The 17,766-nt window shown below is 38.7% G+C and overlaps 1 protein-coding gene across 3 annotated transcripts; it reads right to left on the reverse strand.

Moving 5' to 3' along the window:
• Window positions 1–5,755: 5,755 nt before the first annotated feature.
• Window positions 5,756–17,684, reverse strand: PHOSPHO2 (phosphatase, orphan 2). 3 transcript variants are annotated; one of them, XM_075180689.1, is made up of 4 exons: window positions 17,602–17,678; window positions 13,706–13,888; window positions 13,456–13,552; window positions 5,756–11,929 (listed from the first exon to the last, which is right to left on the reverse strand). In XM_075180689.1, exons 3-4 carry the CDS (start codon window positions 13,547–13,549, stop codon window positions 11,187–11,189), a joined length of 837 nt encoding a protein of 278 aa, XP_075036790.1. In that variant the 5' UTR covers window positions 13,550–13,552; window positions 13,706–13,888; window positions 17,602–17,678; the 3' UTR covers window positions 5,756–11,186. The 3 variants fall into 3 exon arrangements, with proteins under 3 accessions (XP_075036790.1, XP_075036791.1, XP_075036793.1); XM_075180690.1 differs by lacking the exon at window positions 13,456–13,552; XM_075180692.1 differs by lacking the exons at window positions 13,456–13,552; window positions 13,706–13,888 and having other exon boundaries at window positions 17,602–17,684.
• Window positions 17,685–17,766: the final 82 nt, after the last annotated feature.

Raw genomic sequence — 17,766 nt, forward strand, 5'->3', positions numbered from 1 at the left:
TATTTGTAGATTCCAACAGTGGCTGCAACACCATGCAAGTTTAAACAATATACAAGGGTAGCAAAAGTGTAAAATAATTAAAACACATTGTTTATACATTAGACAATATCATTTCTCCTTTACAGTGTTGTGGAGTCCATTAATTGTCATATAACTTACCACACCTGCATGCTGGACTTTAGCCCCTACCTAGCGCCTTGCAAGAGTGAAACCATGCTGTAACTGGTTTACAGATATTTTAAAGCATGTAATTTATTGTGGTAAGAAAAATGTAAACATCTCTTTATTTCTCTGCCTCCCAGAAGATATATTGGTATTTTTCCTGGAAATTTTCAGTTTTTTTCCCCTCTGTATTATTTCTGTCTTGTAAACATGTATTTACTGTATATTATTTTATAATATTTTTATATAGTCTCTCTGACTGTTTTATCTCAGATTAAATATACATTTGATACATTATATCTTTGATTTAGAACCTATGGTAATGACCAAACTCACTCCCAAGAATTCATTTTAAGTATTGTGTTTTGTTGGACCTTTTGGATTTATTTTACTAATCATGACTAATTCAGTATCAGATTTGGATGGCCTATGCCTCCTTAGATATATTATCTCATATAGAAAAGTGGTGGTGGTGGCAGAGATTTAGAAATGTGGTATACAGGTCTAGGAGGTCATTTGGTGCCACTGACGGTTTAAGATCTACACCTCCCATGCAGCCGGGTAGCGGCAAGCAGTAACACCTTGTATAAAGCAGTTTTAAATATGAATATAGAGTACTGATTCTCCTCTAGACCTCATTTCCCCCACTTTACTCTGCAAAACAATGTTGTATGTTCCATCGGAGTGAAAAGGGTCATGGCAGTGCCCATGGTAGAGGTGGGTACACATATCATCATCATTTATAAATATAGCGCCAACATATTCCTCAGCACTTTTTCAACAGCATGGAACGTTCAGGGTACATTAATAAATATATGACACAGTTTTTAAAATTCAGACAGAAGGTGCACTGGCTCAGAGTTTTACTTAAAGCAGCAATCTCATGAAAAAAAAGAAGGGGGATGGGGGGGTTAGTGATTAGTATTTTGTAGTGGGTGTTGGCTGGGATGGGAGAGGACATTGTTCCCTGTAAGAATAGACAGAAGGATAAAGGGGAGGGGAGAGTCCACTGGGATGAGGAAGTTAGTTGTGGGAGTGGTGGTTTTGGCTTTCTCTGAAGGGGCACAGATTTGGGTACACATTTCTGGTCTGTTGTGAGGGTAATATGTGATTTTTTCCAAGCATGTAATGTGCCAGATGCGTTTTTTAACCACTGAAGGGGGTGGGGCATCATTTTCTTTCCAATGGGATGCAATAGCTGACTTGTCTGCTGATAGAATATGTACAGCCAATTTTATGCAGTGTTTTGATAAGCGTTGGGGAGGGTAGCAGAGGGGGATAGTCCACAGGTTCTTTAAGGATCAAGGACTCGATCAGATAATTAAGGAGTCTGTGGATCTTGTCATAATACATGAATATCATGTGCCATGTTCATTATAAACGATAGATGGTTTTTCTGTGGATGCAATGTTTCCAACAATTAGGTCCAGATGTAGGAAACATTTTTTAGTTTATCAGAGGTATAAGACCACCACTATTACACTTTATATGTGGTCTTCTTAATCAATGCTGATATCGGTGTGCAGGGTACCAATGTCTGTGATTTCCTGCCAACATTCTTCCTCAGGTGGGGGGGCCGAGGTCCGACATCTACTCATAGTCATGTTTGCTGTGGAGTTCCGATGTTGAACCCAATAGGATATTGTAGATTGAAGAAACAATTCCCCTTCTTCGAGGGGTTCGCAGACAGATGGTTTCAAAGGGGGAAGTTAGGAAAAGGGCTCTCGAGGGGGTTCTGTGTGGGCTAACCTGAAGTGATCCATGAATCTTAGGTTCAGCAGGGGGTATTTGTGTTGGATAATCAGCAGTGCAAAGTGTGTTCTATCTGTAAGGTAAGCTATACATCCCATACACATATAGGAACAGGGCTCAGAGAAGAACATCCTGGAGGTAAGAGAGGGTTTCCCAAATAAGAGTGATAGGAAATATAGGTGAAGAGAGATTAAACTTCTAGATACATGCATCCCGCACACTTTCAATTGGGGTAGGTGTCAGGTTAAGGCTGATATATCTATGAAGTTTGGGAAGTCCCCAAATGCGATCATACCCAGGGGAGCGAAAGTAGCTGCAATTTGTTCTAGGTGGATAACTCAGCAGTAGTTTAATGTTGGAAGACTAAATGAACTTGGAGAATGTATTTTATACCTGAATTTTTTACCATTTCAGTGTCTGGACATAGTAAAATAATTTGGGAAGAATGATTATTTTAGAAATATGATCCTATCAAGCCTCAATATTATGAAGAGTTTAAGCGGTGTGTTTATTAACATAAATTACTGGGTCAAGCTACAGGAAGCAGCTTGTAATAACATTTTCTCTTCCTTTGTTTCTTCAGACTGTTATTAATGATTTATAATTTTCCAGATTTTGTGGCTACCACGCAATAACAGTCACATGATGTAGTAAGCAGTGAGGCTTTGGAACACCTCTCTGAGCTCTGTTTCCCTAGGATATCCTTTCTTCCCCCCTCTGCCATCACATGACATGCTGGGAGCTGTGACCCTGTGGAAGACATTATTGTTTGCTCTCCAGAGAGTTCTTGAAAAGGAGATAATGATATGTAGGAGGATAACTAAGAACAATGACTGTCAGATGCATGCTTCAAGGATACTTAACTTGATATTTCAAGAAAAGAACCTATGTTGCATTGCTGCTTTAATTATAATGATAAAACGCTGATAAGTTTTTTTGTATTTGTGGCTCTCCCTCACTTGGTGACAGATGTTTCTATAGGAGACCCTGGGATTGCTATAACTGGGTGTCCTAAACAGAGAGAACTTACACTTATTTAGAAGTTAACCCAACACATAATTGTGGGGAATAAGGGAAAAAGCATAACTGCAGTGCAAATGTTATATCAAATGAATCCATTGACAAATTGAGCTATTACAGTGTAAAATGTAAAGACAGAAACTCTGATTTGATGGCTTCGCACACGCCAGTGTGAGAAGATAGGAGTGTCACCTGTGGCAGCTTCAAAGTGAGATATAGCCTGGCCTGGGATGGAGTTTGACACCTGAATAGACTTTTAGGAACCGCTCAGCATGGTGTCTGGATCACAGAGCCCATCTGCTAACTTGGCTATACTTTATATAGACAAATAGAATTCAGTTTTAAAATATGCCACTTAAAATCAATAAAAGTAGTGATCAACCACATGTTCCTCCATAGCATGATGAAGGGCAACTCATATGTCAAACGCAGAATTCTGCCCCACAGAGAAGTTAAGGAAATTAGTATAAGCTCTACGATTACACTGTATCTGGGCGTGCTTGATATCAAAAGATGGACCAGTTCATAGGGGATTTATTAATGATAAAATTGGATCTGTGTGCCGCTCCACAGAAAAGTTAGGTCACATAGTAGACTTGGATAGTAAATCAGGCAACATGCAAATGGTGATTGAAAAAAAAGAGTCACAGGCCACAACCCCCTGGGGGTAGGAAGAGGTGTGGAAGTGTCTTTTAAAGGCTGAGACCAGGTAGAGCAAATTGTCAGACTTGGGGACAGCAATTCACATTAATAAGTTGTCCATCTTCCAAGCCAATCTCCCTTGGCCAGAATATACCACTTCGATGTAAGTTATACTCTGAATCTAATACTTTTTATTTTAAACGGTTTTGCTTGTGCATATTATGGCAATCTATTAATTGTTTATTAATTATTTTTTTATATCTGAATGCCCTGTACTTTTTTATATTAAATCTATAATTTAATATGTTGCGTCCTTGATACTGTACCGAATGCATTAGCCTGTTAAGAAGAAATAGCTCGACCAAGTTAACCCTTTGAATGCCTGTGTGAGATTTGTTGATACATTTGATTAACAAGCTTAGTGTATGATTGCATTTACATTTGTGTAACAGTCTGGAGGTGTGAAGAGTTAACCCTTTGTTCGCTGGTGTGGGTCTTGCTAGTCTGTGAGCAGCTAGAAGCCTTTTGTGCCAGTACTATTGCCCGTATTCAATAGGTGGTGGCAAACCTAAAATGTGTGGAGTTGTATGCGCTGTGTGGGGGCGATTCAGTAGGTCTATAACCTGTGTGATAGGTAGAGAGACCTCGGTGCTGGAATCGTGTGTGACCTCATATAGCGTGTTCGTGACACTGGGTAACATTTTATTTCCCACTTGCCCTATCATAGAGTACCCACCCTGCCATGGGTACTGTTCTAATTCAAGAAAACAGTGAGATACCCAGATGGGGTAACTCCATTACCCCATATAACAGGAATATTTGGTTGGTCAGCTGAGCATGTAAGAGCTCACTTGCACAATGAGTGTAAACTTATCCCTCCTCTTCCTGTTTTAAATGAGAAATGAAGAACACAGTGGCAGCAGCATAGTAAGGGAACACAGGAGTTGTTTGCTTCATAAAATGCAAGTACAAATCTCATGTTAAAATGGAATATAAATAATATGCCCTTGTTCACCAATTTATTATTTAAAAAGAATTCTTTATTTGTTATTCAATGGGATTTTCTTCTTCTAATCCCAAAAATATTTTCTTCATTTGTAACACTATGGAATTCTTCTTTTTTGTAATCAAAGGGAAAAAAAAAATCAAAAACCTTAACAAATGCAGTCAGGATGGCTGAACTGAATTGACCCAGAGTCACCTTAGATCAGGCCTGTCCAACCTGCGGCCCTCCAGGTGTTGTGAAACTACAAGCCCCAGCATGCTTTGCCAGTAGACAACCAGTTGATAGCTGGAAGGGCATGCTGGGACTTGTAGTAACAAGCTGTTCCCCAACCTATGTGATTGGCAAACATTGCACTGGTCCCAGAGATGAATGGACTTTTTCAAGTGGGACGACATGATTCTAACACACTGAAATGGAGCAACCAGAGCCCAAAGGAAAATCACAACTCAACACAAATGCACGTAGGGTTGATAATGGGTATGTACACTTAAAGTGGAATAGGTTTTATTTTTACATGTGTCGCATGTTTTGCACTTGCCTTAAAAATGCAAGTCAGGCCCAGTGCTTAGATATCGGTGGGAGCGGGCCCTAAAGTGACTAATCCCTCCGCTATCATTGTACATTGCATGGCTCCATTACTGGTTTATAACCTAAGCTGAATAATCAAAGATGTCTTATGTAGATTGTTAGTATTACTATTACAAAGTATGTTTATAATGGGGGACTAGAGTGAATTACTAATGTTAAATTGGGTGCTGTAGTGTCAAAGCTGATTATATTGGAATTTTTCTAATTAATCTGACTGAAGAAAGAAATGGCATTCAAATGACCTATACATAATCTATAAGTTGATTTATATAAAATAAATACTAACAACTCAAATATATATGTAAACATTTTAGGAATGTTGTAGAAGAAAAGTTATTTCAGATAAAGATTACATGGACTGGTTTTGGAGGGAATCTGGAATGGAGGCTGTTATCACCTGATTGGCTGAGAGGAATCATGTGACCGAATCCAAGATGGCTGCACCCATGCTCTGATTCTGGAGGGATCTCTGCAGTGGAGACAGACTGGACAGCATCTTACAGAGAGGTCTGAAACCCGCAGAGCCTGAGGACCGCAGGGACTACTTGGAAAGGCATTGAAGAGGTAAGTGACAGAACCTGAGAGTCTGGTGTGTGACACATTTATTTTTACCAACGTCATATTTTATGTTGTTCATAACAATATTTCTTACACAACTCTATACATCAATTATTAATGGGATTCAAAATATATTCAAAGTGTATTTGTTTATACAGAGTGAAGGCAGCCATTTTGTGGGCTCAACCCATGAGAATGCAGTTCCTAGTAAACAGATAGGCTGTAGTCTCATGAACAGGATTTCAGCCCACAAAATGGCTGCCTGAACTTTGGTTGACGGTACACTTTAATCTGTTGCAAGCCACAGCGTCACAAATTAGTATTGGTTGACATTTAAACAATACGTAACCATGTACAAATAGGATAATTTCTGTCGTAAGGCAAATATGTTTTCTGATGGCTATTAGGCTACGTCTACCAGTAATAACAAGTAACAAGTGAATACGGAGTATTACAAATAATTTTTTCCATCAACACGCAAAGCGGTGCAAATATTATTACTTCATTAATACAATCATAAGCATCTTTCAAGTGCAGAATAGGCTAATAACATATAGTTATGTACCAAGGTCTCATTGGTACATAACTATATGTCATATTGTACTTTAGCATTAACTGCATACCACTGACTTGCAGACTATTTATCACATAGAGATCAAAATACTCTGTAAACAGTTTCCTGGTGCCATTTTCAAATATTACTACTACAAAACTAACTTAATGGAGACAACTACAGGCTTCATGGATCACATAAAAGCGCTTTTCTTTAATCATAATAAAACTGATTATTTCCTCATTGTGCAATATGCGTACCTGCTTGAACAACGGCTACTTTTGATTACTGGTATCTGTTGTTATATTGTGTTTGAAAACAAAGTTATTTAAAGAAAAAAAAAACCCATAAAAAACCCTCCACCAAGATAATTGAGTAGGTAACTCAGCTATAACCAATAACTATATTACTTGAAATATGGCAAAGCTTGCTCATGTTTCGCTAGGTCTTTGGGGTGTCCCATGGAGCCTGTGCAGAATTCTCCATAGTGTGTTTTGCCCATTTTGCATGTACCACAAAAAAATAATAATTAAAAATAGACATTTCATAAAATGGCACATATAACAAACATGTGCTGTGACCCATGACCACTAGTCAGAGTTTAATTTTAGAATGGGTACACAGAGATTACTTTCCTTTCAACTACAAGTTGCCAAGAATTTGGGAAACAGAATTATATTACGCTGTCCTGGTCATACTGACCTCAACAAATAGCTTCAAAAATAATTATTATTTAAACATTACAATGCTTTTCACCACACAACCATTTAAAACAATGGCAAGGTACAGCTACAATGTCATCCATGCAATGACTATTTGAGTTTTAGATTGAATGAGCTATAGATCAAGATTCTGAATGAGAATATCTTGTTGCAGGAAAGATGCACCCTATTCAATCTTCATCTGGCTACAGTCTGCAGTGTGAACATACAATACCGCTTACCTTACTCATAGCAAAAGTTTTGATTGGTTGCTGGGTAAAATGTTTCACTATTCTACCATGAAGCCTTTTGTCAGTAATTTATTCACGTGCTGGCGATTTTGTTCCAGTAAAGTTGGAATTAAATGATAAGAAAAAAACAAACTTATAGGTTCATAGCATTTATTTTCCTAATTCCTAGAGGCCGATTTAATTTGGCGACGTTATTCTAGGAATTACACAGCGCTAAAAGTATTTTTCATGCATTGTACATTTACCAATACTGTAATGTGTGCAGCTCAAGCCAAAAGTGTACCAAGAGCTGATATGACGGCCTTATCTGTATGTTCTTCCGTGTTTGTGTGGGTTTCCTCCCACATTCCAAAATCATACTAGTAGGTTAATTGGCTGCTATCAAATTGACCCTAGTCTGTGTGTGTGTCTGTGTGTTAGGGAATTTAGACTGTAAGCTCCAATGTGGCAGGGACTGATGTGAGTTCTCTGTACAGTACTGTGGAATTAGTGGCGCTATATAAATGGTGGTAATAATAATAATAAAAAAAACGGATGTTTCAAAGCATGGTGCTGAAAAATCCCAAGAAGGATATAGATTATGTTTCCCACCACAGTTAATACTTTAAGTTGATTCTTCAAATTGCCCCTGAATAGCTAAAGTCTGGCTTATTTTCTTAGCAATCGAATGTGTTTAAAACTGTCGTTTTGCCTACACACAGTGGGTCCTCGGGAAAAAGTACCACAGTAAACAACCAAAGTACCATTGAATTGTATGGTAAATTTGATGTTTACCATGGATTAGCATGTTACTTTTTCATATGGGAGACCAGCGTTTTGTGGGCGGGGCCAGAATCCTTGAGAATGCAGCTTATTGATTGACTAGTGCTTCAGTGATTTAACAGACGGCATTCCTGTGGCCCTGCAAAATGGCTGCCTTCCACTGTGTGTAGGTGACTGGTGTTCTTCAAATGGCATTCAACATATTGAATTGAATATGCTTCGCATAGTTTGTGAAGTGTAAAACACAATGTTCTATGTAAGATATTGTATTTTACCTTAGTTGAAGAAGGAGGTTGGCAGCACCCACTAATCGATAAATGTAAATGCACAAATAAGGCTTTCAGCAGAAATGATGTGTATGTGTGGATGGAACATTAATGAATATCTGAGTCCTGATGTTTACAGGGTTATATATTCTCTAAAACACATGCATTTTTCACACAAAGTCACTCTTATACTTTGCCTTGTACTGTAATCTGATTTTAACTCACAGGCCTCCTCGGACAAGTCTATGTCAACCAGTAATTCTTCTACTAGGCCATCTACACATCCTGATATTCCTCATTGACTGCTACACTGGTTACACAGACTTTCCAACCTACAAACCCTTAACAACCTGTCCCCTGTACACATTTCTGAATTTAACAAAAAAAACAACCCAAAAAACCCAATGCTCCTCAGTTTGTCCCTATGTGCTTCTTCAACAACCTCATAATATCCCTCATTCATAAGTTATCCAATGTTCAGGTACAAGACTCCTCTCAACAGCTCCACATCCATGAAACGTTCTACCTTCAAAACATTAGACTTGTCTCTGTCAAAATCACTATCGCTTTCACCAAGAGCTCTATGTACCTTTACTCCTACTCATCCTAAGGGCAGGTTTATGAGAAATCACAAGAAACTACACACATTTTATCCTGCGCACTGGTTTTTGTTTTGTTTTTTTACATTTCAGTTGTTTAGTTATACTTCTGTCATGTTATAACATCCGGCAATATGCAAAGTTCACATGTGAATGCGACTGTCTCACGCAACAGGCGCAATGAGAAGATTGTGAATGTAGCGGGTCACATTATGCCGCGCATCTAGTACAATTTGCTATACAGCAAAAACCATAAGTGTAGCCCTGACCTATTAGCAACTAATCCCTGGCTCCTGTGTCCTTGTGACCTCCAAACCTCAAGCGTTCTTCATAGCTTTTAGATTGTAATGTTATCTTGGCAGGGCCACCTCACTGTTCATTTTTTAACACGTCATCTCTCCAACGCCAACCCCTCTATGGTACAGTGCTGCATAATATATTGACCTTTTATGGATAAAAGGTAAAATAAAAAAGGAATATTGGCCACACAAGCATAGCTGCATAAACATAGCAAATGGAAAAGATTTCCTATATATAACTATAGTGCTCATCCTAATCTGGTGCAGTTTAATAAAGGACTTATTTTCCAGGCTGAGAGGCTCATATTTCTTTTATCTGTATTGAACTTTGGTTGCTTGCATCAAAAGTCAGCAAACTATATTCAAATCAGAAGCCTCCGGAACATGCAAAGCATATTGAAAGGAACCAGTGAAAGTCAATGCATACAACAAACTGGAAAAAGGGAGGTCACAATGTTGCAGAATGAACAATAATTGCTTGTATGTGTAGAGCTATTTAACTTTTTATATGCAAAGTAATTCAAACACACCTTGTACATTCACTTCAGTGACAGAGCCTGGTCCTTTCAAGGACACTGTACAGATACACAAATGTAATAACATGTTCTTCTCCTAAAGCTGTCCTGTAGGTGATATTAAAGGTAACGGACGACCCATCATTCAGGATGATATAAACATTATCCCAATTGGTTGCGACTAGTTACTGGATGTTGAACTTTGTATCAAATACATTTTTACATGATAATATTCCTACATCAGTGATAGGAGTCACAATTCCATCCTGTTCTGTTGGGGGACCCTGTCTTCTTCCAGTATCAAGCACACAGTCTGTGGCATTCTGCCGGCCTCCATACCCATTGTGTCACCACGCTGTCACATGCAGCCCCGTCCTCGCTATCATAATCACACAAGCGGACAGGTCAATACTCTATACACAAGATTAGCACACTCAAATCCTGAAATATTAGGTAATGCTGTGAGCTTTATGGTGATCAGATGGGCTACAAGTTGTTCTATCCTAGCCCACATCACAAATCAAATGGGGGCACACCAAGGTACAGGAGCTGAAGGCCGAAAGCAAAATGGTGCTCAGACGCAATTAAAGAGAGCATTAACGTCTCTGGTAGCAGAGAGAAAATGAAATAATTAAAATCCATAATAAGTCAGAATGATGAGATGCCCCTTCCTGTCTGCTCTATTTCTGTGGAGGCCCATGAACCCACCACCAGAGCACGTCTTACACAGGATGTCCACACACAGTACGACTTTGGTTGGGTAACTCAACAAAACTGCCCAACCATTGTACTGTATGTAGAACTGGATTTGCTTTGAACAGGTGTGAAAGGAAACTTGGGTTGAATGATGACCAGGAGTATGTAGGGTTATAGTTCAACCTGGAAATGTGGGAAGTCATGTGTGCAGTGCGACCAAGATTGTTGGCCCAACATCTGAACCACCAGAGTGCACTTAAGTGAACTATATAGTCTGACGTAGATGTTTGCGGGGAGAAAGGGAGGATAAAATGATACTCCTGCTACTTACAAACTTTGATTCTGTTTGAGCTGGAAAAGATTCCCTGACATACATAATATACATATTTCCTGGTCTGTTTGAGGTTCCTTGATGACCATCTTTGCAGTACATAAGAAATCAAAGCAACTTTAGAGATAAAATTCAATTAAAGAGCAATATTCATCATAGGACAGTGGCGCCGATAATCATTTCTTTCTGTCACAATGAACAGAACCAGAGTACTATTCATACTGTATAGTATGTACATATAGTACTATGGTTCTGGTTTCTGGTAAGGCAGAAATTGAGCTTTTAAATATATATTTATAGACATATCTAGCTAATCAAATTAATTTATGCTGAACAATCTTAAACTGCAGGATAAAATACCACCTACTGTCTACTATGTTAAATATTGTATGGACATTTTATTGTAGATATTATCTGGGCCATTGAGCCTTGTAGAGTCTTGGCGAGAAAAATATGAGAAAAATAAATAAATAGATATCCGATTTCTATTCTTCCAACAGCAGCTTCAGATGAGACAATATCTCCGCACCGGTTGACCACACACTTATAGAAGAATCGATGATGTCAATCTCCTTGGCAATGCACTTCTGCAACGTGTAGCCTTCCCTTGGCATGGCGATGTCATCTCTCTTCAGATACGTTACCGGGCAGAGGTCATTGCTACCATCGCCAATATAAACTATTTTAGAATACTGCCCTCCGTTTGCCACCTGCTTGGCAACAAACTCCTCTAATACTTTCCGTTTGCACAGGTTCTTCGGACAGGTCGCACAGTGGTGGACGTGGAAATTTTGCACGGTGAGATTCCCAAAGCGATCAAAAGCGGCAGGGTTAGTGAACACCTGGTCAAAGACGTTCTGTACGTTGGCGTGGGTCAGAATCCAGTCAATAAAGATCGTATTTGAGTCAGAGATGATTATGCAATCAAAATAATCCTTGTTCTGGCCGATGAAATGAAGGAGCTCAGTCATACCCGGAGTATAGGGTATAGCGATCATGATTTTCTTCATGTCATCCTCGCGGATTCCCTGCTCTCCGAGATAGGTAAAAATCCTGCCCATATATTCCGTCCATTTCCCTTTCTCATAAGAATTCTGTAACACATTCGGGATCCTCTTACCGGGGGCACACTGGACAATCCAGGTATCGCTGTTGTCATTAATAATAGTGTGGTCAAAATCAAATACAAGGAGAGTCTTCATGTCTGAGTAGGTTGATATTTTTTCACCTGCAGAAAAATAATATGGTTAGAAATGTGGTTAAATGGTTATTATCAGTGACAGACTTTTTTTTACATAAAAGTAATAAAACCTATTGAAACATCGAGAACCTAAGATTTCCTTTTTCTATAGTGCCCTCAATATATTGTGTTAATAAATAACAGACTATTAGTTTAGTAATCTCTCTAGGGGGTATATTTCTAAACTGCGGGTTTGAAAAAGTGGAGATGTTGCCTATAGCAACCAATCAGATTCTAGTTATCATTTTGTAGAATGTGCTAAATAGATGACAGCTAGAGTTTGATTAAAATAGTAAAATAGGGATGTGTGTATGCCCCAAATGACGTGTGTTTTGCTTTCTTTAATTAATTAGGCCCTATATCTCTAGTGCAGGCCTGGCATGGCTGTGGCTCTCCAGGTGTTGTGAAACTACAAGCCCCAGCATGCTTTGCCAGTAGACAGTCACTAGTTGTGAAACTACAAATCCCAGCATGCTTTGTCAACTAGTGACTGTCTACTGGCAAAGCATGCTGGGGCTTGTAGTTTCACAACACCTGTAGAGCCACAGCCAGGCCAGGCCTGCACTAGTGATCTGATAACCCAGTAAATAAGGCACTAAGAATCACATAGCTCTTTGTATTGTGATATAAACAAAATATCAAGTCATGTACTAAAATCACATGCAGCATAATCTTGCGACCGAAAGGACACCAGAACACATGAAGTGTAAACGGACACAAGGCACATAACTTAGGATTTCTAATATGACTAGTTCATCTTTCACCACATTCCAACCGTACTACACTACTTGTTGCTCCCAGACGTAATAGATTTAAAGCTTATTTAGACAGGGGCATCTCTACCTTGTTTTATGTCATTGTACCAGTGTTCTCCCCAGGGCCTATTTCCCAGGCGCTCCACCCGGCTGTTCTTACTTGCCACCCAGCTCTTGGGAGTCCGACAGAGTCCTGTTGTAATGGGACAAACCATTGTTTGACCTACTATGATAGGCACTGTGTGAGCACTGCAGCCTGCAGTGTGTGTTAGATTACGGACCACCAGTTAGACCAGTCCTGGCAGTCAGTCCAGGCATAAAAATAAAAAAGAATTCTAAAAAAAAAATATCGTTCAGTCCAGAGTCTTTATAAAATGTGTGTGTGGGCAATAACATTCAGAGCCTTTATAAATAATATAAGTGTTAGCAATAATAATGAAAAATGTTGGAGGTTTTTGCCCCCAGCCAGTTTGCAAATTTTTCCGGGGAGAACACTGTTGTGTATTTGTATTATGATCCCTTCAATGTACAGTGTGTAATATGATGGTGCTTTATACATATATTGAACTTTATAAAATTGCACATAAAAATTCACACAATTTTTGCATATATTACCTGTACAATGCACATAATGTTCCTTTTTATTTAACCAAAAAAACATTTTAGAGATACCTCCCTTTCTAAAGTGTCATAGGCTGGTTTCCTTTAGCTGAAGAATTTAAATACACTAGCCTTATAGTAAAGCGTTTCACTGCTCACTTTTGAGATAAGTTAGCGTTGGTCTCCTCCAAGCACGCATAAAAAGTGAGCCAGCTCTCCAACATGACCTCATGCACAGCTGATGAAGGTTCATAGGCTATGAAAATAGGAATAAGATGAAATTCTATGCAGTACTGAAAGGAGCCATATTTACAAAACTGTAGTCTTTAGGTACACCACCTTTGGCTTCCTATACCCCAATTCAATTCACTAACCAAACCACCTTCACAGAGGACCTCCCCAACCTTACTTTTACCGCTTGAAAAAGTCTACACCAAGTAGACGAAACGCGTCGCTTTGAAGTCCTTACGGAACTCGTATTATTGATGGAACCCTTCTTATTTGACTCTTGTTTCTATTCGGATGATTTATGGTACAAACCACTGGCACTAGGAACGGTTTCTGAATGCCAAGATCGGTTTGGATGGGGGACCTGAGGAGGACGTGAGTGTTACATATTTATTTACTTTTGGTCCTCCTGAAACCTTCCTGGACAATACGGAACATTTATTGTTAGTCAGAAACGCGACAAGTAATAATGTTTATCAGCTGCCTATTCAGTGGGTTTCCTGTACTGTGAATAACGCTTAATTTTGGGTACACCAGAAGAAGTAGAGGGGTGTAGTACCTATTAAGGGTACTGACTACCCCGACACCAAAGAAAACGACATGAGGGGTCCGATTGGATACTACAGCGACCTACCAAAAAAACTACTTACCAGGATGCAGAAGACTTGATGGGATGACTCTACTAAATGACGTCATCAGAAACTGCGACTTGTCTTAAAGCGGCGATGGACGGACCCCACTGTCATTTATGTCATATAAGTATTATTTTAGGGGTTAGGGGTATTTGGGTTAGGAGTTAAGGTTAGGGTTAACCCTAACCCTAATACCCTTAACATAATACTTACATGACATAAATGACAGTGGGATCCGTCCATCTCCGCTTTAAGACAAGTCGCAGTTTCTGATGAAGTCATTTAGTAGAGTCGGCAACACAGCAAGTCGTCTCATCAAGTCATCTGGATCCTGGTAAGTAGTTGTTTTTTTTTGCAGGTCGCTGTAGTATCCAATTGGACTCCTCATGTCGTTTTCTTCAGTGTCGGGGTAGTCAGTACCGTTAAACTGATTACCACTGAAGTTGAGAGGCTGTCCTCTTAAAGTGGATGTTTAATGACTAAGGTGCTTTAAGTACTGCTCAACTATTAACTAAAGGTTTCCACTACTGAATGGGACAGTTATTCAATACTTAATAGAGGTTTTTATATGTTTTTTTCTATTCTATTTTTTCCAGTTCCTATGTGAACCTTTTAGAGATACAAAGTGACCTATATTCTTACTTTCTATTCTGTGGTCTGAATGTGATAATTATGTTTTATAAATTGTATTTTATTGATTTATGAAGAGTTTTTTTTATTAGATCAATTATTTATTATGATTTAGTTATACGACACTCTACAGATTATATTTTACACAGTTTAATTTATTTTTTTGGTTTGTTTTGGTTAGGTGTTGAGATTTCCCTTAATGGACAGCTGCATCTAGTATCCCGTATTTGTGTTTTGTGGTTATTTAATGATATTTATGTATCATCTACATCACAAATTTAGCTAGCGCTTGAGACCAATTTCTTTATGTCATCCTCAGATGTCTGATCACCTGTACCACGCTAGATGTAATTGCTAGCTCTTGGCTATCCATGTATTTGTTATTAGGTTTAATTGTATTCATGTAATTCTTATTATATTCATTGCATTCATGTATGTCATATCTGTAAGATGATTGGTCGATGCTACAGAACTCGTGGTACTCTATAAATAAAGTTGTTGATGATGAAACAGTGGGCTGTGTCTTATGCAGTTTGTGATGGAGATTGGAGTGAAAACGCTTTTAAACAACCTGCAGCAAAATGTGGGGTATTGAACAAGACATCCATACTCCACGTATTAAAAAAAAAATACACCTTTTAGATTTACAGTGGCTATAAAAAGTATTCACCCCCTTTGGCAATTTTCACATTTTATTTGCTTGGACTCAAAATTGATTTATGTGAGAATAGTAAACACAGATCAACACAAAATATCCTGTTACGCTGGTAAAATACAATGCTAAAGCTTTTTCTTAACGGATTACCAATAAAAGCTCCCACACAAATGATTACCTAAGTATTTACACCGATACTCCTAAATAAACCCTGGTCTTCAGAGTTCACAGTTAAATGACTGGAGCTCACCTGTGTACAATGGATTTAAAAATAAATACACCTGACTGTGAGAGGAAAGAACATGCAAAACAAATCAGAGAAAAGATTATGCACCAATCAGGGGAAGGATAGAAGTAGATGGTACTGAAGATTTATTATGCCGGCACCACACTTGAAGCAGAAGAGGCGCTCTGGAGATAGTGAAAAGACACTGTGTGTATGTGGGGATGGGGGAATCACATTGGAGTGGCTTAAATGCAAAAAATAAATTATAAAACATAATGTCCTAGAGTGGCAGAGTCAAAGCCTACATTTCATTCCCATTGAGATTCTGTAGAATGATGTAAAAACGTTTGTTCATCAACAGTCCAACCTCATGCAAAGAATATCGACCAGGGCCCTATCTGTGTATGTAGGTTATCCACGCGTTTGTGTGGGTTTCTGCGACGTTTGAGCCCACACTACAAAGAGAAACTGAGGTTAGCTGGCTTCTGACGGAATTAAACCCTAGTGTGTGTGTGTGTAGTAGGGAATATAGATTGAAAGCTCCACTGGGACAGGGACTGCTGTGAGTGATTAAATATTACCTGTAAACCGCTTTGTAATATGGAGGCACTAGCTAAAGCTGTCTTTTCAGCTAAAGAGCAGCATGGTGGCTCAGTGGTTAGCACTTCTCCCTCACAGCACTGGGATCATGAGTTCGATTCCCGACCATGGCCTTATCTGTGTGGAGTTTGTATGTTCTCCCCGTTTTGCGTGGGTTTCCTCCCAAAGTTGAAAAACATACTAGTAGATTAATTGGCTGCTATCAAATTGACCCTAGTCTGTGTGTGTGTGTGTGGGGGGGAATTTATATTGTAAGATCCAATAGAGCAGGGACTGATGTGAGCGAGTTCTCTGTACATCGCTGTGGAATTAGTGGTGCTATATAAATAGCTGCTGCTGCTGATGATGATGAAATGTGCTTCTACCAAGTATTAGAATAAGGGATGTTAATTACAGTCTGGGGGGGGGGGGGGGTAGTCTGTAATTAAATAAGATTTAGAGGGCTTTTTATTAGACATTACAGAGAACTTTGTGTTGATCGATAATAAGAATTCACAACTCTATTTAGGAAAATAAAATGTGAAAAATACTAAAGGGGTGACATTTTATTACATCCACTGTAGTAAGCCCATAAACATGGTATTTTTGGATTTAATAAACTAGTTTTAATGCATGCCTAGTCCAGTACGTGTGAGCTTTGAGTTAAAGCCGAGGAGCACACCATTTGTTTTATGGGTGTGGCTTTAGACCAAAAGGTCTAGGGTATTTTGAACTTGCAGCTCATGCCCAACACTTGAATTTTGACAAATACGATAAAAAGGAATAAATATACAAAATTCTTTGTGTTTTGGTTCTGGATAATATAATTGGGCCACTCATTATTGATCATACTAAATATTGCAACACATATATAGAAAATAGATGCTTGACTTATAAGCAATGTTAATTCAGTAGCTATGGTTCCTTACCAGTTTAAATAAGTCTAAATAATAAAGAATCTTGACCAAAACCATAAATCCTTACAGTGCTTTAAAAACACGGATAAAATTTCTAATGCAAACATCAATCTATATTATTCAGAGCCCAGTTTACCATTCATAGCAGCCTTATGGTGAAAAAAAAGACAGCTACATTACAACCAATGTCAGCTAAATCAGTATCAGACATGCCTAATAATTTTCATTTCCAAGCTATATTTCCACATTTGATATATAATAATATTACATAAACTAATGAGTCAGAAGTACAGAAGGTCTAGAGATTGTAGAATTTATTCCATTTGCCAGATCCCACCATAGTGGTAATACAGATCTAGCCCCTCTCCTTCACACTCCCCAGCCTGCTCCTTGGCAAGACATTATATTTGCCAATTCCGATACCACTCATTCCCTCACCTTGCAGCCCTGTAGCATCAGACACACAGATCACAGCACCAGCTCAAAGATAACTCAGGACAAAGGTAGCAATGACGTCACCAGTTCCCGGCTGCCATCTTTAATGTGGTCAACGATCCAGGAAACTTAAACCACTAACTTTTAATTAATTTCATTGATTATGTA

The sequence above is a fragment of the Mixophyes fleayi genome, chromosome 7 (genome assembly GCF_038048845.1).
Source record: "Mixophyes fleayi isolate aMixFle1 chromosome 7, aMixFle1.hap1, whole genome shotgun sequence".
In the NCBI taxonomy this organism is placed as follows: domain Eukaryota; kingdom Metazoa; phylum Chordata; class Amphibia; order Anura; family Limnodynastidae; genus Mixophyes; species Mixophyes fleayi.